This window comes from Dendrobates tinctorius, unplaced genomic scaffold, assembly GCF_039654945.1.
Source record: "Dendrobates tinctorius isolate UK_male_01 unplaced genomic scaffold, ASM3965494v1 ptg000070l, whole genome shotgun sequence".
In the NCBI taxonomy this organism is placed as follows: domain Eukaryota; kingdom Metazoa; phylum Chordata; class Amphibia; order Anura; family Dendrobatidae; genus Dendrobates; species Dendrobates tinctorius.
Window position 1 is genome coordinate 99,174,415 of NW_027361738.1, and position 24,686 is coordinate 99,199,100.

At 47.6% G+C, this 24,686-nt stretch overlaps 1 protein-coding gene across 1 annotated transcript in view; it reads left to right on the top strand.

The window, feature by feature from the left end:
* Positions 1 to 24,534, top strand: part of LOC141095848 (uncharacterized) — an 85,567-nt gene extending 61,033 nt beyond the window's left edge. Inside the window, exons 10-13 of the mRNA XM_073582204.1 lie at positions 4,004 to 4,041; positions 4,121 to 4,205; positions 6,938 to 7,109; positions 16,819 to 24,534. Coding sequence (XP_073438305.1) covers positions 4,004 to 4,041; positions 4,121 to 4,205; positions 6,938 to 7,109; positions 16,819 to 16,920 — 397 coding nt within the window. The 3' untranslated portion in view covers positions 16,921 to 24,534. The remainder of the gene's footprint in view (positions 1 to 4,003; positions 4,042 to 4,120; positions 4,206 to 6,937; positions 7,110 to 16,818) is intronic.
* The last annotated feature ends 152 nt before the right edge of the window (positions 24,535 to 24,686 follow it).

Below are 24,686 nucleotides of genomic sequence, written 5' to 3' on the forward strand. Positions count from 1 at the left end.
GAATTGTAGACTGAGATGCGTTCTGAGACTTTGCAGCGTCACCGCTTATAACGCAGCTGCGATCTTGCGTCTCTGCTGATAAAGAGCGCCGACTCTAGGCAGAGTTATGTCTCTCCAGAAAGTCTATATAAGCTAAGGGGAGGAGGTCGATCTGTCGTGTAATACTCACAGCCCCTACGATCTCCCGTGGTGAGCTTCTTTTTGCAGGCTGCAGCGTCTGGACCGGGGTCTCAAGGGAGACGCAGCTGCGTCCCTGATTATGGAACCAGAGGGGAAGGCTGGGTAAGCCTTACAATAAAATGCTGATTCCCACTTGCAGGTTGAGGGTCCTGACTAGCGTCGCTAGTGTGGGTGAGCTGGGAGCAGGTCCTGAAGGGTTGTGGAGTGTTGATTGAGGCTCTGGAAACAGGGAGGCTGCAGCCCTGGAAGTCCGGTTGGCTGCACAGTGGTAATTTAGTCCGAGGCTTTGCGGCCCAGTGGTGTGGAAGGCCTCAGATGGTTTCTATGCTCCAGGAGGTCCAAAAAGGTCGGTTTTGGTCTCAAAATGTTCCTTATAGGGTCAGGGGTCCTTCCCAAAAGGTATCCAGGCAGAATGGCATGAAATAGTCGAGTTGAGAGTCGGGTTGGGAGGTTTTTCTCAGGAGCTCCCTATTCCTAAGTCTCACATGCTAGTGAGCTAGGCCATGCCCCCATCTAGAACTAGTCTGAACAGGTGCATACCAAAAACAGCTTATAGATCACAATGAGGACATGGTCGCACTCAGTTGCATTAATAACTTTTGATATGTAAGCTGTTTTCTGGTATGCACCTATTCAGACTAGTTTCTAGATGAGCCATCAGTTTTCGGTAATTTGTATGCTAGGCTTTCTGACTGAGCGCTCCGCCCTTCACCGAGCTGTGATTGTAATTACATCCAATCACATTTGGTTCCTATCTTCCTACAAATACAGGCTTTACCACGTTATTAGCCAGAGGTAAGTGTTCACACTAGGCAGTCAGGTCAGGGACCCGTTCGATCCTTGACGTTGGTGAATGGGCTCACATGTTTAGGCCAAATTTTGTGCTAAGCATCTCAAGTGTTTTTCTTAAATATCAAAAGCCATTATGCTATTCACACTCCATGTATTTCACACTGATATATGCCTTATTGCAATTGATTGCAACCATTTCCTTATATATATACAGTGGGGAAAAAAAGTATTTAGTCAGTCAGCAATAGTGCAAGTTCCACCACTTAAAAAGATGAGAGGCGTCTGTAATTTACATCATAGGTAGACCTCAACTATGGGAGACAAACTGAGAAAAAAAAATTCAGAAAATCACATTGTCTGTTTTTTTTTCATTTTATTTGCATATTATGGTGGAAAATAAGTATTTGGTCAGAAACAAGCAATCAAGATTTCTGGCTCTCACAGACCTGTAACTTCTTCTTTATGAGTCTCCTCTTTCCTCCACTCATTACCTGTAGTAATGGCACCTGTTTAAACTTGTTATCAGTATAAAAAGACACCTGTGCACACCCTCAAACAGTCTGACTCCAAACTCCACTATGGTGAAGACCAAAGAGCTGTCAAAGGACACCAGAAACAAAATTGTAGCCCTGCACCAGGCTGGGAAGACTGAATCTGCAATAGCCAACCAGCTTGGAGTGAAGAAATCAACTGTGGGAGCAATAATTAGAAAATGGAAGACATACAAGACCACTGATAATCTCCCTCGATCTGGTGCTCCACGCAAAATCCCACCCCGTGCGGTCAGAATGATCACAAGAACGGTGAGCAAAAATCCCAGAACCACGCGGGGGGACCTAGTGAATGAACTGCAGAGAGCTGGGACCAATGTAACAAGGCCTACCATAAGTAACACACTACGCCACCATGGACTCAGATCCTGCAGTGCCAGACGTGTCCCACTGCTTAAGCCTGTACATGTCCGGGCCCGTCTGAAGTTTTCTAGAGAGCATTTGGATGATCCAGAGGAGTTTTGGGAGAATGTCCTATGGTCTGATGAAACCAAACTGGAACTGTTTGGTAGAAACACAACTTGTCGTGTTTGGAGGAAAAAGAATACTGAGTTGCATCCATCAAACACCATACCTACTGTAAAGCATGGTGGTGGAAACATCATGCTTTGGGGCTGTTTCTCTGCAAAGGGGCCAGGACGACTGATCCGGGTACATGAAAGAATGAATGGGGCCATGTATCGTGAGATTTTGAGTGCAAACCTCCTTCCATCAGCAAGGGCATTGAAGATGAAACGTGGCTGGGTCTTTCAACATGACAATGATCCAAAGCACACCGCCAGGGCAACGAAGGAGTGGCTTCGTAAGAAGCATTTCAAGGTCCTGGAGTGGCCTAGCCAGTCTCCAGATCTCAACCCTATAGAAAACCTTTGGAGGGAGTTGAAAGTCCGTGTTGCCAAGCGAAAAGCCAAAAACATCACTGCTCTAGAGGAGATCTGCATGGAGGAATGGGCCAACATACCAACAACAGTGTGTGGCAACCTTGTGAAGACTTACAGAAAACGTTTGACCTCTGTCATTGCCAACAAAGGATATATCACAAAGTATTGAGATGAAATTTTGTTTCTGACCAAATACTTATTTTCCACCATAATATGCAAATAAAATGAAAAAAAAAACAGACAATGTGATTTTCTGGATTTTTTTTTCTCAGTTTGTCTCCCATAGTTGAGGTCTACCTATGATGTAAATTACAGACGCCTCTCATCTTTTTAAGTGGTGGAACTTGCACTATTGCTGACTGACTAAATACTTTTTTTCCCCACTGTATATATATATGTCATCTACAGAGTTTCCAATAAACAGTGACATTCAGCAAGTACCCCTATAACCAGTGTCATCAGAGAGCCCCGATAATCAGTGTCATACAGAGTATTCACCATAAACAGTGTAATTCATGGAGTACCATCATAATCAGTATCATCCGGTGACCAGCCCTATAGTGTCATTTACAGAGTACTCCAATAAACGGTGTCACCACTATTAATAGTGTCTTCCAGAAAGCATCCCTGTATACATTGTCAACCAATCCGATTGGTTACTATCAGAGATGAGCAGATCGATTATGGATGTGACCAAGTTTGCAAGTCTAAGGCTAAGTGCACAGGTAGATTTTCGTCCTGCCGATTTTTCCGCGCAGATTTTAAGAAATCCGCAGGTCAAATGACCTGCATTTTTCCTACGGATTTCTTCCTGTTTTTGTGCGGTTTTCCCCCTGTGGATTTGGAGAATGGAGCAGGTGGAAAACCGCACAAAAGAAGTGACATGCTGCATTTTTTGGACCACACAAAAACCGCGCTGAAAAATCCGCAGCGTGTGCACAGCATTTTTTTTTTTCATTGATTTACATTGTAGTGTAAATCACAGTGCGGATCTACAGCGTTTCTGCGCGGAAAAATCTGCTGCGGATCTGCAGGAAATCTGCATTGTGTGCACATGGCCTGAATAATTCTCGGTTAGATTTGGAGGAGTCACCTTTCCCGTTACTGCATCCAATATGGCTCTATTATCGGTGTCAAACTAATAGCATGTAAACACCACAGGCGCCACCAATCTGTGGCAGTTGATCGAGGCTCGGCACCCAATAATCAGTGCAGGCTCAGCGTTACCTTACTGAAACATGTCTGGCATAATGCAGAATGGTAATAAATGGGGTCATGGAGACCTCTGTGCCAGCAAGATTGTGGGAGGCTGTAGCACAAGCAGCAGCCGCCTAATCTATGGAGGTCACTTTGACATTAATAAGGACTTGTATGTTACAAGAAGCTTGAAATCTGATGGATTCAGTCCCAGGAGACCTCAGAGTGTTACACACGTTTTATAAGGACAATTGGAGGCTTTTAAGGCACATTTGACACCTGATGGTCCAAATCGATTTGCTCATCCCGTTGAGATAAATCGAACCCGAAACGAGTTCTAGGAAAATTTATTAACATTTTTTTAAATTTTTCCAAATTTTTTAATATTGTCTTTTTTTCCAGGTGTCCGATAGGATTTGGTGGTTTCAACTGTGATGAATGTAAGACATAATGCTATTTTATGGGATACTTTAGGGTGTGATACTTGGATTGTAGGTAATGGATCTTCCTTTTTTCTAGCATACCTCTTGGCAGTGATTGTGGAGTCCTGTGTGGGTTGTGGTCTCCTGGCTTCACTGATCACTCTGCTCGTCTTCTACTTCAGGTGACTCCTGCCATCTTCTACCTGTCATGTCGATGAAGATACCCCTTTACTTTTATGGTTAAACATATCCTTTATTTTCAGATTGCGTGTTTTTCCTGCCCCCCCTCTTCCCTGGGAATGAATGTCTTCTTTGTGCTCTACTTTATCTTTGCCCTTTGCTCAACGGACAGATTTGTCCATTCTCACTGATAGCAATATTGGCATTGGCCCCTATTTCTTGCACAATGCCACCCAAGCCACCAGCTGCAAGGTGATGTTTACTGGGAACGTGTGAGTGACCCACAGGGAAGGTGTCAGTTTGGGTTGAATGAACCCATCTGTCACATGTTAGCATTGAACCCAATATTATTCTGGTTCTCCACTGCCCCTGGCCATAGTTATGGGACTGGAGACTTTCCAGGGACCAGAACATGTATTTCTGCATTAGCCTAAGTTATAGAAACAATAGTTTAGTCATAATCACATCGTGCGGTTACGTTTTACCTTCTGTTTATTATTATTATTATTATTATTATTATTATTATTTGTAACTTAACAATATATATCAGAAACACTACCTATAGCAAGAGGTACCAACAACAGAACGAACATAAAGGTCTCTCTTGCTCCATTTAAGTGTTAGATTTGAAAGGGGAACTTACTTTCTTGTCAACTCTATTTAACATTCAGTCTCATGACTGATTTAAACAAATGGGAACTGTAGTGGGTACGGCAACAACCCCACACAGCCAAATGAGATACTGTATTCATAATTAATTCTATGTAAAGACCCTTAGAATTACACTGATTACCAAAAGGGTAACAATGTTTTGAAATTTTGACTTTCAGGTTCCATATATCATCATCCACTACTGCCTCGAATATGAGACTATGATTATTTTATAGATGATCATCTTGACAATCTCATGCATACATTTAACTTGCAACTTTACTAGCTACTCAGATTCTTTCCATGTCACTGCATTGTTACTGTTTTACTCCTGGTGGTGGAAAAATATTTTTCTTCCCATATGCTACAAAATACAACCTGTTCTCACATCCCCTAATATCTCAGTGTGTTATTAGGTTAATTCCAAGGCAAAAAGATCATTGGTTTGAATTGAGGAGCAGCCATGAAGATTTCTCAAGAAAAGAGAATCAGCATTATTATCCAGCCTATCGACAGCGGTCTCTCAGCCAAGAAAATTTCCAGACTGTATCATGAGAGCGCCCTAACAGTCTGTCCATCCATTCAAAAGCCAAGAGATGGACGTCCAGGCAAAATATTCGGGTCAACAAGACGGCTCATCCCAAGATCTATCAGTTCTGATGCGACAAACACGGCAGTGGAGGAGGCTCATATGCTTCATAATAGTGAGATCACAGACGTCCATGCAAGCACCGTGTGATGCATGTTACACAAGTCTGGAATGGTGACCCCCCAAAAAAGGTGAAGAAGAATCGACTTCAATATCGTCATAAGAAGCGTCAGCTCGAGTTTGCAAAAAGTGAACACTAGAAGATTGGAAACGGGTGATTTGGAGTGATGAGACAAAAGTCAATAGACAGCTCTGATGGGTCAAATTGGATCCGGAAGAAACAAGGGAAAAGAGGCTAATGGAGTGAGAAATTGAAGGAACTGTCAAGTTTGATGGAGGAAGCCTGACAATATGGGGTTGATTCACATCCAAAGGCATTGGATACTTGACTAGGATCGATGGTGGTCTTATTGCTGAGCTATATGTGAGTATCCTACAAGATGAGTTACAGTAGTTCGTGCACTCTAGTACTACGGGGATTAGAAGGACGACATAGTGTTCCAACAGAGCAATGACCAGAAGCATACGGAGAGATTGGGGAAGAAGTGGGTCAATTACAATGAAGTAGAGGTAATGGATTGTCCCCACAGCCCCAGACCGCCCAATCCAACACTTCTGGGTAGAGGAGAAGAAAGAGCTGGATACATACCCGAGTGAGGCGACCAGTGTGCACCAACATTGGGAACGTGTGGAAGAGACCCGAGGTCAGATGTCGGTGGAGAGATGCTTGAATCTGATTGAGAGCCTTCCCAGAAGGATTCAGGCTGTGGTGAAAACCAAAGGAGGATTTACAAAATACTGACAAAATAATACAAATTAATTAAAATTTAGATTTTTAGGAGCAAAACAGTAACAATGCAGCGACATGAGAAGAATCTACATAGCTAATCATATGCTAAGTAGCTGCAAGTCATATTTATGTGTGAGATAGCCGAGATGGGTGTCTATAAAATGATAGGAGTCTCCCGATGGGAGCAGCAGTGGGTGGTGAGATACGGAGCCAGGAAGGCAGAAGGTCAGAACATTGCTTCCCTTTTGCTCGTCAGTGTATATATGGGGCTTTGAGATATTTTATAAATTTCGATATATACGGTATGTAAATTATTAATTAAGCAAGCGAAGGGTTTAACTATTTTGGCTTTCATTGACTCTTATAATCCAGTTGTATCCATAGTTTGAGCACTTATTGAACGCAAACACTAAATAAATAAGAGGGTGCTCAGTGAGGAGAAGTCAGAACTTTGGATGTGGCTGGAATATACTGTAATATGTTACCAGATATTGTGCAATCATGTGATGTAAGAAATGCTACATTTTCTACTATGCCGTGTACAAAAGTTCTGATAAGCAGTCCTAGTTTTACCTGCTGGGGGCTAAAGGGTTAATAGCAGCCATCAAGGAAATCCAAAGAACATGTGGGTATGTGTCCACTAGGAGGAAGAAGCCTCAGAAGCCTGTGTTCATGGACAGCATTGTCCTAGGCGTCCCCACCAACCAACCATCTATCCGACTGCCAAGGGCTCAGTTTTCATGGAGAAGAGAGTGGGAATGGAACGAGCCACCGGAAAAAGTCCTAACAGACATCGATCAAGAGGCAGACAGTCCGGTAAAGTTTGTGACCCCCAATGCAAAATAATGCCCAATGCAAAAATGTTACATTGTATTGTACCTTGGGGGTGGAGCATGGCAATGTGATTTGATGTTTTTGTTTAAATGTGTCATGTTCCTTGCACTCACATCGTTTATGGGAATATCTTGACAATTTTTGTGTTGCAGGAGATACAGGATCGTGTCTCTCCTGCCGAGTAATATGAAATGGCGCCATTGGGTCATTAACGGATGTGACATAGGGCTAAGAAGGGAAGTAGAGGGATTATTGGTTCTTTATCCTTCACTTCAACAAAGGGGTGTGAACTTTCCTCATAGAGAGATCGCAGGTGGACAGTACCAAGGTGACAGGCAGGAGAGGATCAGACTATTCACAGTCCAAGGCAGAGGTGGAGTTTGGCACAAACTAGAGACTGGTAGTGTCACGGGTTTACTGCGACAAAGAGGTGCCAGAAGAACGCAGCGTCTAATTTCTCCTTTGCCTCATTGGGGGGCACAGGTGCTGTGGGTGTATGCTTCTGCCGCTAGGAGGCTGACACTAAGTGAAAAAAAAAAGGTTCGCTCCTCCTCCGTCATATACACCCTCGCGCCTATTGCGGGCGGAGCTCAGTTTTTTGCTTAGTGTCCATGGAGGCACACACGTCTGGTTTTGCTCCAGACTTTTTCTTTCCCCCATGAATATGAGACAGGGGCGACGGACCCTATTGAAAGGGTCCAATCTCCCCAAACCATCAACAGGCGAGCACGTGTTGAGTATCGTCTCCACGTATCCTCTCCCGCACCGTGGGACATATCTGGGCCGTTTTCCCCAGACCTTTTTTATTTTATTTTTACCGTCTATGAAGATGAGACAGGGGCAACGGATCCTATTGAAAGGGTCCGATTTCCCCAAACCAACAACGGGCGAGCACGTGCGAGTGTCCCTCCACGTATCCTCTCCCGTGACGTGGGACACAATGCCGGACTTAGCCCTGACCACCCCTAGGTATTGAAACCATGGGCTGTACAGAGGCACAAGACTAGTCCGTGCGGCCCCCCACTGCTCCACCAACGCTAGACTGCGGTGCTGCAAGGCGGCGGGCGGTCCCTCTCCACACCCCCTGAAGGGGTTAGATGGAGCTAGGGTGCCTGCACCGTCCTATTTTGTCAAGGCCCCCCTTACATACCTGAGCTGGGAAGCTGAAGAGAATCGTCAGTGAGGAGAGGGCCTGGGAGGGCTCCTGCGGTGAAGATCCGGGGCTGGAGCCCTTAGCTGTCTGATGCCACCGGCCAGTGGCTGCAGAGCGGTGCGGAGAAGCCCGCGCCAGTAAGCAGCTCCATTTTTTTTGTGGCGCCATGGAGTTTGCGCCCCCCCGTCGCGGGCAGGGGATAAATTGAGGCTGCGGCTTTAGCCGAAGCTAGGCCGCGACCGGAGGTTACGCCTCCGGGCTGCGCGACACTTCTGGCGGCCCGCCCCCCAGGCTTAGGCGGCGGAGGATAAATTTAGTCCCCGGCTTCGGAGCGCGGCTAGGCCGCAGACCCGGAAGTACTGCCCCTGGACCGGTTTATATGCTGGCGTTCCGCCCCACAGCTGTTGGTGCGTGATTTTTGTGCGGAGGCGTCCAGGAACGGGGGGGCACAGGACTGGGGAAAGTGCTGCCCGGGAGACCACAGGGAAAACGTGATGCTACCTCCTTCCCCCCATCCCCAGCAGCGGACAGATACAGCATGTCCGAAAAAGCAGCATGCATCTCTTGTCGGGCTGCATTTCCGCGGGCGCAGGGCAAGCGATTATGCAAAGCCGGCGACTCCAAACGTGCCCAGGAGCCCTCCCCTGCGACCTAACCCACAATGCTGGTGTGGGCAGACCGCAGAGGACAAGGCTCGGGATTCCCGCTGTGCAGTGCCCGGAACCCGACGCCTAATAGAACCTCAGTGTCCGTCCTCCCCTGCGACCGCGACCAATGTGCCAAGCCCCCAGAGTGGGCCCTATCTCTGTCACAGTTCATGCAATTGAGTCCCTTCAGGCCCCAGATGGGGGGGGACAGTGGCTCGCCGGCCTTAGAGGGGACCTCCACCTCACAAGAGCCTCTCGCCTGCAGGGGCCGCTCTCACTCCAGGCAGACCAGAGGAAACGAATCCTCGCAGTGTCGCCCAGTCCATCCAGTGCCTTGGCATCCGTAAGCTCTGCTTCTCGCTCCCCGTCACCAGTGGTTGATAGCGAGCAGACCTCAGAATTCGACTCAGACACCTTGACCTGGATACTCCAGGTCACGTGAAACAGTGGACAGCCTCGTAGAAGCCGTCAATCAGACCTTGGGGATTGAGGATGATCCCGCAGCGGCTACGGGGCATAAGGTGGCGTTTAAGCGAGTGAAGCGGCGGCACAGAATCTTTTCCTCTCACCCTGAGTTTGAGGACATAGTGCAGCGACACAGGGAACGACCAGACAGGCGTTTCTCGGGTCAAAAGGCACTCGAAGCAAGGTATCCATTTTCCCCGGACCTCCGTAAAAAATGGACGGAATCTCTGACGGTGGATCCACCAGTGTCGCGCCTAACCACTATAACCCTGTTATCCGGGTCTAGCGTTTCCTCTATTAAGGATCCCACGGATCGCCTCATAGAGAGCTCAGTGTGCTCAGTATATGAGGCGTCAGGATCAGCGCTCTCTCCCTCGTTCGCAGCAACTTGGGTAGCCAAGGCTATGATATCATGGTCAGAAACATTAAACAAGGTCGCGCAGGAGCAAGAGCTACCTGCAGAAAGATCGGAAATCGCGAGTCAGATCGCGATGGCTGGAGAGTACGTTATCAAGGCATCTTTGGATGCGGCCAATTGCTCGGCACTTGCGGCCGCTAACGCAATTTCTATCAGAAGAGCTCTATAGTTAAGGACATGGCATGGCCGTGGAATCTTGAAGTTGGATAAACTTATCTCCGACTCCACAGGAGGAAAGAGCGGTTTTCTCCCTCAACAAAAGTTCAAACCGCCTTTTCGCCACCCTTTTTAGGCACGTTTTTTAGGCACGTTTTCGGCCTTTCGCAACCCCGGGTGGACCACAGCGGCCAATTCTGCAGCTTTAGGCCGCCCCAACCAGGATAAGGGCGGCAGGTCTCAAAAGAACCAACCCATTGGGGAGAATGCGAACTCAACAGCCAGATCGAGGGGATACAGATCCCAAAGATCGTCAGCCAAATGACTCGAGGCGCTTGCCAGACGACAACAGCAAGGTGGGCGGCCGGCTACTCTGGTTTCGCCGCGTCTAGATACTCTTGCCCGCTTAGGGTGGCTGGTCAGTGCGAAGAAGTCATCCCTTGTGCCAGCTCAGAGGATCTCCTTCTTAGGAATGATCTTCGACACTTGCCGAGGGTTGGTAATTCTCCCTCAGGAAAAAACCCTAGCTCTTAGCCAACCAGTCCCTCATACCATTCGTTTCGGGATGAGGATTCTAGGCAGCAATGGGAGCAGTACCGTTCGCCCAGTTCCATTTTCGCCCCCTGCAGTGCACCCTCTTGGCAGCCTGGGATAAGAATCCTTTCACGCTCAATCGGCGGTGCCGACTGTCCTCTCAAGTAAGGCAGTCGCTTGGATGGCGCATAACCAGTTCTTCTCTGACCCAGGGGAAACCCTTCCCCCCAGGACTGGGGAGCAGTGTTTCACCACCATACAACCCAGGGACGGTGGTCACCACAGGAGGCACGTCTCCCGATCAACTTATTGGAGATACGAGCAATTCGGCTGGCTCTGCAGCAGTTTCATCACTTCTTAGCATTCTGCCCCGTCCGAATTCAATCGGACAACGCTACGGCAGTGGCTTACATAAATCACCAAGGGTGCACCCGCAGCAGAGCAACTATGCGCGAGGTGGGGCACGTTCTTCAGTGGGCCAAAGCAAACCACTTAGTGATTTCGGCAGTCCACATCCCGGGTGTGGAGAACTGGGCGGCAGACTTTCTCAGCCAGCGGGGTCTTGCGTCCGGAGAGTGGTCACTACACTCTGAGGTCTTCCAGCATATTTGTCAACTGAGGGGAACTCCGGATGTGGACCTGATGGCTTCCAAGGTGAACGCCAAGGTACCCACATATGTCGCTCGGGCCAGGGACCCGCAAGCGATCGCTATGGAGGCGTTGGTTCCACCATGGAACCAGTTCCGCCTCCCATATCTATTTCCCCCCTGCCACTACTTCCGAGAGTTATCAAAAGGTCAGGACGGAAAGGGTTCCGGCGATTCTGCTGGCCCCGGATGGGCCCGTCGAGCGTGGTACGCAGATCTAGTGCAGCTGCCCGCCATCGTTCCTTGGCGACTGCCAGAGCGCCCAGATCTACTTTCTCAAGGACCTATCTGCCGCCCGAACTCAGGGGCCCTCTGTTTGACGGCATGGCCTTTGAATCTTGGATTCTAACCCAGGCAGGGTTCAGGAGCAAGGTGGTCGCTACAATGGTTCGCGCCCGGAAGCCTGCTTCAGCACGAATTTACCACCACACCTGGAAGGTGTTCTTTGCTTGACGTTTCTCCGCTGAGATTCTCGATCCCCAACATCTTGGCTTTTCTCCAGTTGGCCCCAAGTTCCCTCAGGAGACAAATATCGGCCTTTTCCGTCCTGTTCCAGCGCAGAATTGCTACCAATTTGCAGGTGAAGACTTTCATCCAGGGAGTCTCCCACTTGGTACCTCCCTATAAGGTGCCTATGGACGCCTGGGACCTTAACCTGGTCCTAAGTGGTCTGCAGGAAGCTCCATTTGAACCGCTTCAGGATATAATAATATAAACAATAATAATAATCTTTATTTTTATATAGCGCTAACAAATTCCGCAGCGCTTTACAGTTTTGCACACATTAGCATCACTGTCCCTGAAGGGCTCACATTCTAAATTCCCTATCAGGATGTCTTTGGAATGTGGGAGGAAACCAGAGTGCCCGGAGGAAACCCGCGCAAACACAGGGAGAATATACAAACTCCTTGCAGATGTTGTCCTTGGTGGAATTTGAACCCAGGACCCCAGCGCTACAAGGCTGCAGCGCTAACCACTGAGCCACCATGCCGCCCCAAGGATATCTCCTTGAGGTACCTTTCCTGGAAAGTGGTGTTCCTAGTGGCCATCACTTCTATCAGGCGGGTTTCAGAGCTGGCGGCCCTATCCTGCCGAGCTCCGTTCCTCACTTTCCATAAGGATAAGGGGTGCTCAGACCAACCCCACCTTTTCTGCCGAAAGTCGTGTCCTCATTTCACATTAATGAGGATGTTGTCTTGCCTTCATTTGGTTCAGCACCGGTGCACCGTATGGAAAAGGCTCTTCACACATTAGACCTGGTAAGAGCCCTCCGGAGGTATGTGTCGCAGACGGCGCCCTTACGTCAGACGGACACGCTGTTCGTGCTCGCTAAAGGGTGCAGGAAGGGACTCGCTGCCTCAAAATCGACCACAGCCAGATGGATTCGTTTGACTATTCAGGAGTCCTACCGCATTAGAGGCACGCCGATCCCAGCAGGGATCAGAGCGCACTCTACTCGGGCAGTGGGCGCCTCTTTGGCGCTTCGGCACCAGGCTTCGGCGGAACAGGTTTGCAAAGCAGCAACCTGGTCCAGCCTGCACACATTTGCCAGACATTATAATAGTCATACTTAGGCCTCGGCGGATGCGAGCCTGGGTAGGATTCTCCAAGCAGCGGTGGCGCACCTTTAAACAAGAGGTGCGTGTAGCTTGGATCGGTGAGCCAATCTCCCACCCAGGGACTACTTTAGGACATCCCACAGTATCTGTGTCCCCCAATGAGGTGAAGGAGAAACATGGATTTTTGTGATAAACTCACCGTAAAATCCTTTTCTCCGAGACGCTCATTGGGTGACACAGCACCCACCCTATTAGCCAGTTGGCTCTGTTTTTGTTTAATTAATACACATTTATTTATGTGATATAAGGGTGGTCCTTTTATGGACATGTTGTACCTGTTGTCCTCCTACAGCTTTGGCACCAAACTGAGTTCCGCCTGCAATAGGGGCTAGGGTGTATACAATGGAGGAGGAGCTAACTTTTTTTTTTTCACTTAGTGGCAGCCTCCTAGCGACAGAAACATACACCCACAGTATCTGTGTCCCCCAATGAGCGTCTCGGAGAAAAGAATTTTACGGTGAGTTTATCACAAAAATCCATGTTTCTCCTACTCTTGCACTGATTAGAAGCACTGCACGTTCATATTAAACGGTGCAGGTTTCTTTTACCGATGCAGGGGTTAATCTGCTCAGTTGAGAGCTCCTGGAAGCTTTCCTGCATTAAGGCTCTCAGCTGTTCACTGTTGGCCACTCCCATCTCCTATATAATCTGGGTCCTGGCTAGCACTCATTGTCAGATATAGCTTATACTGCATAGTTAGGAGATGAAAGAACCAAAAACACTGGACATGAATTGCAAAAGGAAATAACAAATAATAATTAAAATTAATAAAAAGTAAAAAGAAGGACGCTGGTATAGATAATATAAAATGCCTTTATTACAAGTGAATTGGCAAAGAATTGGCACTATGTGCAAGAGTGCCTGCACAAATTAATAGTAAAATACAAGGAACAATTACAAAAGGAAACACTTGTGTATAAAATACAATTAATATGAACGAAGCGGGGACCACATACTGATTTTGAGGTATAAAGGGACTCCATTCCTATAAGCAATGATAAACTAAAATATAATAATAAAGAACAAGGGTTATATGGATTAAGCCCCTGATAATACCAGATAAATCACTACAAAACGTTGAAGGAATGGTCAATGATGGATACCCAGGGCAAGCATATGATTAGAAGTATATATAGCAATGTGCCCAACATCTGAATATCAACCAGACATGATAAGGCTACTCCATATTGGTATCCATGTCCCAAAAGAAACTCACTTTGATAGAAAAATCAATATATTATAATAGAATACCAAGAATCAAATATCAAAAAATGAGAAACAAATAAGAAATATATGGCGGTATAAACATGGATGAAGATGGTATAGGTAATGAGGATAAGTATTACCTGATGGTGGTCTAGTGGTGGTCCCTGGTTCGAGGTGCGGCACACACCCCGACGTGCATTTTCGAACAAAGTCCTGACGAAGCTAAGGCAAGTTATGTAGCCCTGGCATCTTCACCATCAGAAGTAATTCAGGGAACAGGGTGAACTAGGGCGCCCCTAGCATTAGGGAGAGAGAAGGAGCCCCTGTTCCCGGCACATCCGGCAACAGAGTAGTGACAGTCCCCCTTGGTAGTATGGGATGCATTGAAAGCTTTCCTAAGGGTTAGAGGGGGAGAGCACAGATCATTTACTGAATACAGTGGCCGGGGCACAACAGGGTTCCCCAATTGTATCCGCCTTTATGATTTCAGATGGATCCATGGTCACTGATCCAGAAAATATTCTATTGGAATTCTTCCATTTGTATATAAAATTATATTCCCCTAAACTCTCTAAGTTGATAGTTACTTTGGCCAATTAACATTACCACAATTATCTGAAGTACTTTTCTCCATATTAATGTCTATGGATGTAGATGAGGACAGAGAAACCCCTGGAAATGGATGTTGGGGGCACATACTTTTACCCATATGTCTATGGATGTAGATAAGGACAGTGAAGCCCCCGGAGGTGGATGTGGGGGCACATACTTTCTCCATATTAATGTCTACGGATGTAGATGAGGTCAGAGAAGCCCCCGGAGGTGGATGTGGGGGCACATACTTTCCTCCATATTAATGTCTATGGATGTAGATGGAGGACAGTGAAGCCCCCAGAGGTGGATGTGGGGGGCACATACTTTTCTCCATATTAATGTCTATGGATGTAGATGAGGACAGAGAAGCCCTCGGAGGTGGATGTGGGGGGCACATACTTTCTCCATATTAACGTCTATGGTTGTAGATGAGGGCAGAGGCGCCCCTGGAGGTGGAGGAGGCACATGCATTTCTCCTTATAGTGTGTGAAGACAGTGAGCTCCCTCTAGTGGTGAGTGCAGGTAGACAGAATATTATATTTTATATACAGTGGGGCAAAAAAGTATTTAGTCAGTCAGCAATAGTGCAAGTTCCACCACTTAAAAAGATGAGAGGCGTCTGTAATTTACATCATAGGTAGACCTCAACTATGGGAGACAAACTGAGAAAAAAAAATCCAGAAAATCACATTGTCTGTTTTTTTTTTCATTTTATTTGCATATTATGGTGGAAAATAAGTATTTGGTCAGAAACAAAATTTCATCTCAATACTTTGTGATATATCCTTTGTTGGCAATGACAGAGGTCAAACGTTTTCTGTAAGTCTTCACAAGGTTGCCACACACTGTTGTTGGTATGTTGGCCCATTCCTCCATGCAGATCTCCTCTAGAGCAGTGATGTTTTTGGCTTTTCGCTTGGCAACACGGACTTTCAACTCCCTCCAAAGGTTTTCTATAGGGTTGAGATCTGGAGACTGGCTAGGCCACTCCAGGACCTTGAAATGCTTCTTACGAAGCCACTCCTTCGTTGCCCTGGCGGTGTGCTTTGGATCATTGTCATGTTGAAAGACCCAGCCACGTTTCATCATCAATGCCCTTGCTGATGGAAGGAGGTTTGCACTCAAAATCTCACGATACATGGCCCCATTCATTCTTTCATGTACCCGGATCAGTCGTCCTGGCCCCTTTGCAGAGAAACAGCCCCAAAGCATGATGTTTCCACCACCATGCTTTACAGTAGGTATGGTGTTTGATGGATGCAACTCAGTATTCTTTTTCCTCCAAACACGACAAGTTGTGTTTCTACCAAACAGTTCCAGTTTGGTTTCATCAGACCATAGGACATTCTCCCAAAACTCCTCTGGATCATCCAAATGCTCTCTAGCAAACTTCAGACGGGCCCGGACATGTACAGGCTTAAGCAGTGGGACACGTCTGGCACTGCAGGATCTGAGTCCATGGTGGCGTAGTGTGTTACTTATGGTAGGCCTTGTTACATTGGTCCCAGCTCTCTGCAGTTCATTCACTAGGTCCCCCCGCGTGGTTCTGGGATTTTTGCTCACCGTTCTTGTGATCATTCTGACCCCACGGGGTGGGATTTTGCGTGGAGCACCAGATCGAGGGAGATTATCAGTGGTCTTGTATGTCTTCCATTTTCTAATTATTGCTCCCACAGTTGATTTCTTCACTCCAAGCTGGTTGGCTATTGCAGATTCAGTCTTCCCAGCCTGGTGCAGGGCTACAATTTTGTTTCTGGTGTCCTTTGACAGCTCTTTGGTCTTCACCATAGTGGAGTTTGGAGTCAGACTGTTTGAGGGTGTGCACAGGTGTCTTTTTATACTGATAACAAGTTTAAACAGGTGCCATTACTACAGGTAATGAGTGGAGGAAAGAGGAGACTCTTAAAGAAGAAGTTACAGGTCTGTGAGAGCCAGAAATCTTGATTGCTTGTTTCTGACCAAATACTTATTTTCCACCATAATATGCAAATAAAATGAAAAAAAAACAGACAATGTGATTTTCTGTATTTTTTTTTCTCAGTTTGTCTCCCATAGTTGAGGTCTACCTATGATGTAAATTACAGACGCCTCTCATCTTTTTAAGTGGTGGAACTTGCACTATTGCTGACTGATTAAATACTTTTTTGCCCCACTGTAGTTTTGCCTTGTGTTGGTTTTTGTATTTGTCTTACGTTTCTTTCTCCAGATTCACCTCCCAGATGAATTAACCTTTAATTTGTTTTGTTGGACAGGACAGACCGGCCATTCATATGAAAACCTTTGGGGATCCAGCCCGGTTTTCTACACCAAGTTCACACCATGGCCGCCATAACTTATCCTTTATCAGCGATTAGCTACAAGCTTCATTCCCCGGGACCCTGGATCATCGGAGCTGTGGACCACCAGAAACCTCTCGTCTTCTCAATCCTCCTACCTAGCCATGGCTGACGGCTGACGCCGGGATGTGACGCATGACGCCCGTCGGGGGACGCGGCCAGAGGAAACGCAGTGGGAGGACGTAGGAGGGGGATAAGGACCAAACATTGGAAAATTCCATTTCTCATAGACTTTGTGGTTTGGTGTCAGTGAACGGGAACATTCTTATGTAAAGGTTGAAAACCTGCACAGGCCTAATACTTGTCACAGCTGAGGGTTTGTTACAGTGGTATCCAATGTAGACGATCATCGGTGAGGTGACCACATCGGTAGCACTAATCTCTGCCCTGTCCTGATAGTTTGCTACAATGTATCGGTGCAGGTGAAAGGTATCAGGCTTTACAGATCACAGGAGATGGCCCGGTATGGATGCAATTGTAACAAACCTGCAGCTGTTAGAAGCCGTCACACAGTCAGCAAACCCCCAGTGGGGACAAGTAGTAGATGTGTAAGAATGTTCAGTCTGTGAGTATAAAAATGTGATTATCTAAGAGAAAGCAGAAAGTTTATAGAAGGAGCCGAGACTCCGACCAGCGAGTGAGTCCGGCGGTCAGATCTCCATCGCAATCACTCACACGGACCGGTCTGACCGATGTCGGGGACTTGGAAAGTCTGAACGCTTCTACTAGGTGGTTGTTCTACAGCGAGAACTTTATCTGGACAAATGGAGACAATTCTGATTATTATTTTTTTTTTTTAACTTTTCTACAAAATAGAAATGAACAAAAGTTGCAAAAGGGCAACATCTCCCCCTGCTCTGCCCCCTTATGATAGGAGTGAAATCCCTGCCCTCCAGGGTAATGCCAGTGTGAGACACCATACACCTGCAAATACTGTGTACACCAGGACACACCTGTATACACGGGACACACCTGTATACACCGGGACACACCTGTATACACCGGGACACACCTGTATACAGCGGGACACACCTGTATACAGCGGGACACACCTGTATACAGCGGGACACGCCTCTATACACGGGACACACCTGTATACACCGGGACACGCCTCTATACACCGGGACACACCTGTATTCACCGGGACACACCTGTATTCACCGGGACACACCTGTATACACCGGGACACACCCGTATACACCAGGACAGACCGGCTGATACCTGCACACACCTGTATACATTGGGACACACCTGTATACACCGGGACAGACCTGCTGATACCTGCACACACCTGTATACAGCGGGACACACCTGTATTCAGCGGGACACACCTGTATACACCGGGACACACCTGTATACACGGGACACACCTGTATACAGCGGGACACGCCTCTATACACGGGACACACCTGTATACACCGGGACACGCCTCTATACACGGGACACACCTCTATACACCGGGACACACCTGTATTCACCGGGACACACCTGTATTCACCGGGACACACCTGTATACACCGGGACACACCCGTATACACCAGGACAGACCGGCTGATACCTGCACACACCTGTATACATTGGGACACACCTGTATACACCGGGACAGACCTGCTGATACCTGCACACACCTGTATACAGCGGGACACACCTGTATTCAGCGGGACACACCTGTATACACCGGGACACACCTGTATACACGGGACACACCTGTATACACGGGACACACCTGTATACACGGGGACACACCTTTATACACTGGGACACACCTGTATACACCAGGACAGACCTGTATACACCAGGACAGACCTGATACTGGGACACACCGGGACACACCTGCTGATACCTGCACACACCTGTATACACCGGGGCTCACCTGTATACACCGGGACACACCTGTATACACCAGGACACACCTGTACAGTGGGTACGGAAAGTATTCAGACCCTTTTTAATTTTTCACTCTTTGTTTCATTGCAGCCATTTTCTAAATTCAAAAAAGTTCCTTTTTTTTCTCATTAAATGTACACTCTGCTCCCCATCTTGACTGAAAAAAAGCAAATGTAAAAATTTGAAAATTTATTAAAGAAAAAACTGAAATTTCACATAGTCATAACTATTCAGCCCCTTTGCTCAGACACTCATATGTAAGTCACACGCTGTCCATTTCCTTGTGATCCTCCTTTAGATGGTTCTACTCCTTCATTGGAGTCCGGCTGTGTGTAATTAAACTGATAGGACTTGATTTGTAAAGGCGCACACCTGTCTATAGAAGACCTCACGGCTCACAGTGCATGTCACAACAAATGAGAATCATGAGGCCAAAGGAACTGGCCAAGGAGCTCAGAGACAGAATTGTGGCAAGGCACAGATCTGGCCAAGGACACAAAAGAATTTCTGCAGTACTCAAGGTTCCTAAGAGCACAGTGGCCTCCATAATCCTTACATGGAAGAAGTTTGGGACCACCAGAAGTCTTCCTACACCTGGCCGTCCAGCCAAACTGAGCAATCGTGGGAGAAGATCTTTGGTGAGAGAGGTAAAGAAGAACCCCAAGATCACTGTGGCTGAGCTCCACAGATGCAGTAGGGAGATGGGAGAAAGTTCCACAAAGTCAACTATCACTGCAGCCCTCCACCAGTCGGACCTTTTGTGGCAGAGTGGCCCAACGGAAGCCTCTCCTCAGTGCCGGACATATGAAAGCCCGCATAGTGTTTGCCAAAAAACACATGAAGGACTCCCAGACTATGAGAAATAAGATTCTGATTGTCAGAGACACTGCACTGCACTTGCTCATAGAGCCAGTGCGCGTGTCCTGAGTACAGAAGCAGTGCTAAAAGATACCTGTGGAGTGGGCAGCAGAGGTGACAAAGCGTGCTTCAGGCTAATAGTGTCAGGGTCCAGTCAGCGCTGGAAAGTAAAGTGGCATAGGACCTGCGGACACTGAAACTGAATAATCTGGCACGGGACCTATGGTCATGTGACTGCAAGGGGGCGGGGCTTAGCATCCTGTTTTCAGATAGGACTGGACACCATACAACAACTCAGAGTCAGGCAAAACAGAGGTCACAGCAGTACGGGCAAACGAGGTACAGGAGGGACAACCAGACGGGTAGTCAGACAAAGCCAAAGGTCATACACAAGAGGGCGACGTGGTACCAAGGGGACAAGCAGAGAGAAGTCGGGTCACAAGCAGAGAGTCATACACAAGAGGTAGCGCAGTACAAGAGGGTCAGGCAGAACTCGTAACAGGGACAGAACTGGATCACAACCGAACAAGCAAGCAAGATATCAGGCACAAGGCACACGTATACAAGAGGTCACTTAACTCAGCCGAGGGCAGGAGTATAACTGACACCGGACCCAGGTCCAGTGAGCACTAAATAGCCTCCTTCTGCCAGAGAGAGGCGGAACAATTAACCCATAGTCTAACCAGGACGGGTCAAAGCGAAATCCCTTCCTGGATCATGACACTGATGAGATGAAGATAGACCTTTTTGGTGATAATTCTAAGCGTTATGTGTGGAGAAACCCAGGCACTGCTCATCACCTGCCCAATACAATCCCAACAGTGAAACATGGTGGTGGCAGCATCATGCTATGGGGGTGTTTTTCAGCTGCAGGGACAGGACGACTGGTTGCAATTAAAGGAAACATGAATGCGGCCAAGTACAGAGATATCCTAGATGAAAACCTCTTCCAGAGCGCTCTGGACCTCAGACTTGGCCGAAGGTTCACCTTCCAACAAGACAATGGCCCTAAGCACACAGCTAAAGTAACAATGGAGTGGCTTCAAAACAACTCTGTGACCATTCTTGACTGGCCCAGCCAGAGCCCTGACCTAAACCCAATTGAGCATCTCTGGAGAGACCTGAAAATGGCTGTCCACCAACTCTCACCATCCAACCTGACGGAACTGGAGAGGATCTGCAAGGAACAATGGCAGAGGATCCCCAAATCCAGGGGTGAAAAACAAAGTGAAAAATTTAAAGCGGTCTGAATACTTTCCGTACCCACTATATATATATACCTGCACACACTGGGACACACCTGCTGATACCTGCATACACCTGTATACACCAGGACACACCTGTATATACCTGCACACACCTGTATACACTGGGGCACACCTGCTGATACCTGCACACCTGTATATACCTGCACACCTGTATACAGTGGGATACACCTGAATGTATTAGCACACACCTGTATACACTGGGACACACCTGCTGATACCTGCATACACCTGTATACACCAGGACACACCTGCTGATACCTGCATACACCTGTATACACCAGGACACACCTGTATATACCTGCACACACTTGTATACACTGGGACACACCTGCTGATACCTGCACACCTGTATACACCGGGATACACCTAAATGTATTAGCACACACCTGTATACACTGGGACACACCTGCTGATACCTGCACACACCTGTTTACACTGGGACACACCTGCTGATACCTGTATACACCTGTATACACCAGGACACACCTGCTGATACCTGCATACACCTGAATGTATTAGCACACACCTGTATACACCGGGACATACCTGCTGATACCTGCACACACCTGTATACACCAGGACACACCTGCTGATACCTGCATACACCTGTATACACCAGGACACACCTGTATATACCTGCACACACCTGTATACACTGGAGCACACCTGCTGATACCTGCACACAACTGTACTCACAACAAGACACACCTGTATATACAGTACATGCACACCTGTATACATCGGGATACACCTGAATGTATTAGCACACACCTGTATACACCGGGACATACCTGCACACACCTGTATATACCTGCACACCTGTATACAGCGGGATACACCTGAATGTATTAGCACACACCTGTATACACTGGGACACACCTGCTGATACCTGCATACACCTGTATACACCAGGACACACCTGCTGATACCTGCGTACACCTGTATACACCAGGACACACCTGTATTTACCTGTATACACTGGGGCATACCTGCTGATGCCTGCACACAACTGTACTCACAACAAGATACACCTGTATATACAGTACCTGCACACCTGTATACATCGGGATACACCTGAATGTATTAGCACACACCTGTATATACCGGGACATACCTGTTGATACCTGCATACACCAGGACACACCTGTATATACCTGCACACACCTGTATACACTGGGACACACCTGCTGATACCTGCACACACCTGTATACACCAGGACACACCTGCTGATACCTGCATACACCTGTATACACCAGGACACACCTGTATATACCTGCACACACCTGTATACACTGGGACACACCTGCTGATACCTGCACACACCTGTATACACCAGGACACACCTGCTGATACCTGCATACACCTGTATACACCAGGACACACCTGTATATACCTGCACAAACCTGTATACAATGGGACACACCTGCTGATATCTGCACACACCTGTATACACTGGGGCACACCTGCTGATACCTGCACACAACTGTATAGACCAAGACATACCTGTATATACAGTACCTGCACACCTGTATACACCGGGATACACCTGAATGTATTAGCACACACCTGTATACACTGGGACACACCTGCTGATACCTGCACACACCTGTATACACTGGGGCACACCTGCTGATACCTGCACACAACTGTACTCACAACAAGACACACCTGTATATACAGTACCTGCACACCTGTATACATCGGGATACACCTGCACACGCCTGTATACACCAGGACACTCCTGCTGATACCTGCATACACCTGTATATACCTGCACACACCTGTATACACTGTGACACACCTGCTGATACCTGCACATACCTGTATACATCAAGACACACCTGTATATACCTGCACACACCTGTATACACCGGGATACACCTGAATGTATTAGCACACACCTATATACACCTGCGCACACCTTTATACACCGGGGAACACCTGCTGATACATTCAGGCATGTGCAGCTATCTGCACACACCTGTGCACACCTATAAACACTGGTACACACCTGCTGATATCTGCACACACCTGAATGTATCTGCACAAACCTGAACACACTTGTAAACACTGGGACACACCTACTGATACCTGCATACACTTGAATATATCTGCACACACCTGTATGCACCGGCATACACCTGCTGATACCTGTACACACCGGGACACCCCTGCTGATACATTCAGGTGTGCGCAGGTATCAGCAGGTGTGTGCCAGTGTTTATTGGTGTGCACAGGTGTGTGCCAGTGTTTATTGGTGTGCACAGGTGTGTGCCAGTGTTTATTGGTGTGCACAGGTGTGTGCAGATACATTCAGGTGTGTGCAGATGTGTGCAGGTATCTGCACACACGTGCACACCTATAAACACCGGGACACACCTGAAACCACATCTGCACACACATGAATGTATCTACACACACCTGCACACACCTGTAAACACTGGGACACAACTGCTGATACCTGCACACACCTGAATGTATCTTCACACGCCTGGAAACCCCAGGACACACCTGCTGATACCTGAATACATCTGCACACACCTGAATGTATCTGCACACACCTGTAAACACCGTGATACACCTGCTGATACCTACACAGACCTGTATACAGCGGGACTCACTTGCTGATGCCCGTACACACCTGAATGTATCTGCATACACCTCAACACACTTGTAAACACTTAAACGTATCAGCAGACACTTGTATATACCGGCAAATACTGTATACACCGGGACATGCTTGCTGATAACTGCACACACCTGTATATACCGGGACAGACCTGCTGATACCTGCACACACCTGTATACACCAGGACACACCTGTATATACCGGGACAGACCTGCTGATACCTGCACACACCTGTATACACCAGGACACACCTGTATATACCGTGACAGACCTGCTGATACCTGCACACACCTGTATACACCAGGACACACCTGTATATACCGGGACAGACCTGCTGATACCTGCACACACCTGTATACACCAGGACACACCTGTATATACCGGGACAGACCTGCTGATACCTGCACACACCTGTATACACCAGGACACACCTGTATATACCGGGACAGACCTGCTGATACCTGCACACACCTGTATACACCAGGACACACCTGTATATACCGGGACAGACCTGCTGATACCTGCACACACCTGTATACACCAGGACACACCTGTATATACCGGGACAGACCTGCTGATACCTGCACACACCTGTATACACCAGGACAGACCTGCTGATACCTGCACACACTTGTAAACATCTGCATACATCTGGACAGGCCTGCAATGCAAATACTTGGATCTGGACTCCTCTGCACCCATCTGAACAAGGTTGCAAAAACCTGCTGACACCTGTTCACACCCAAAGACACTTGCATGCACCTGCAGATACCTGGACATACCTGTACAAACGTGTGAACACCTGCACAGGTCTGAACCCGGTTGCACACACCTGGACACACTTGTAGATATCTGGACAGACATGCTCAGCACACACTTGGGAGTCACCTGCATGCACCTGGTCACACTTGCGCCCCTCCGCTCACACCTGGATGGGAGCAGGACATCTAATATGTTGTAAAATTGAAATAAAGCCCCACAGCCTCCTGTCTCTGCATAATGTCCTATCTGCTTAGACAAAGCGTGATGCCCCCAGCTACACTATCATTGCACAATGAGACAGATTTGCCATTCAGGGCATTGGGAAAGCTGTGTGACAACCACTGCATAAGCTATAATGGCAGCTATAGAGGTTGTCAGT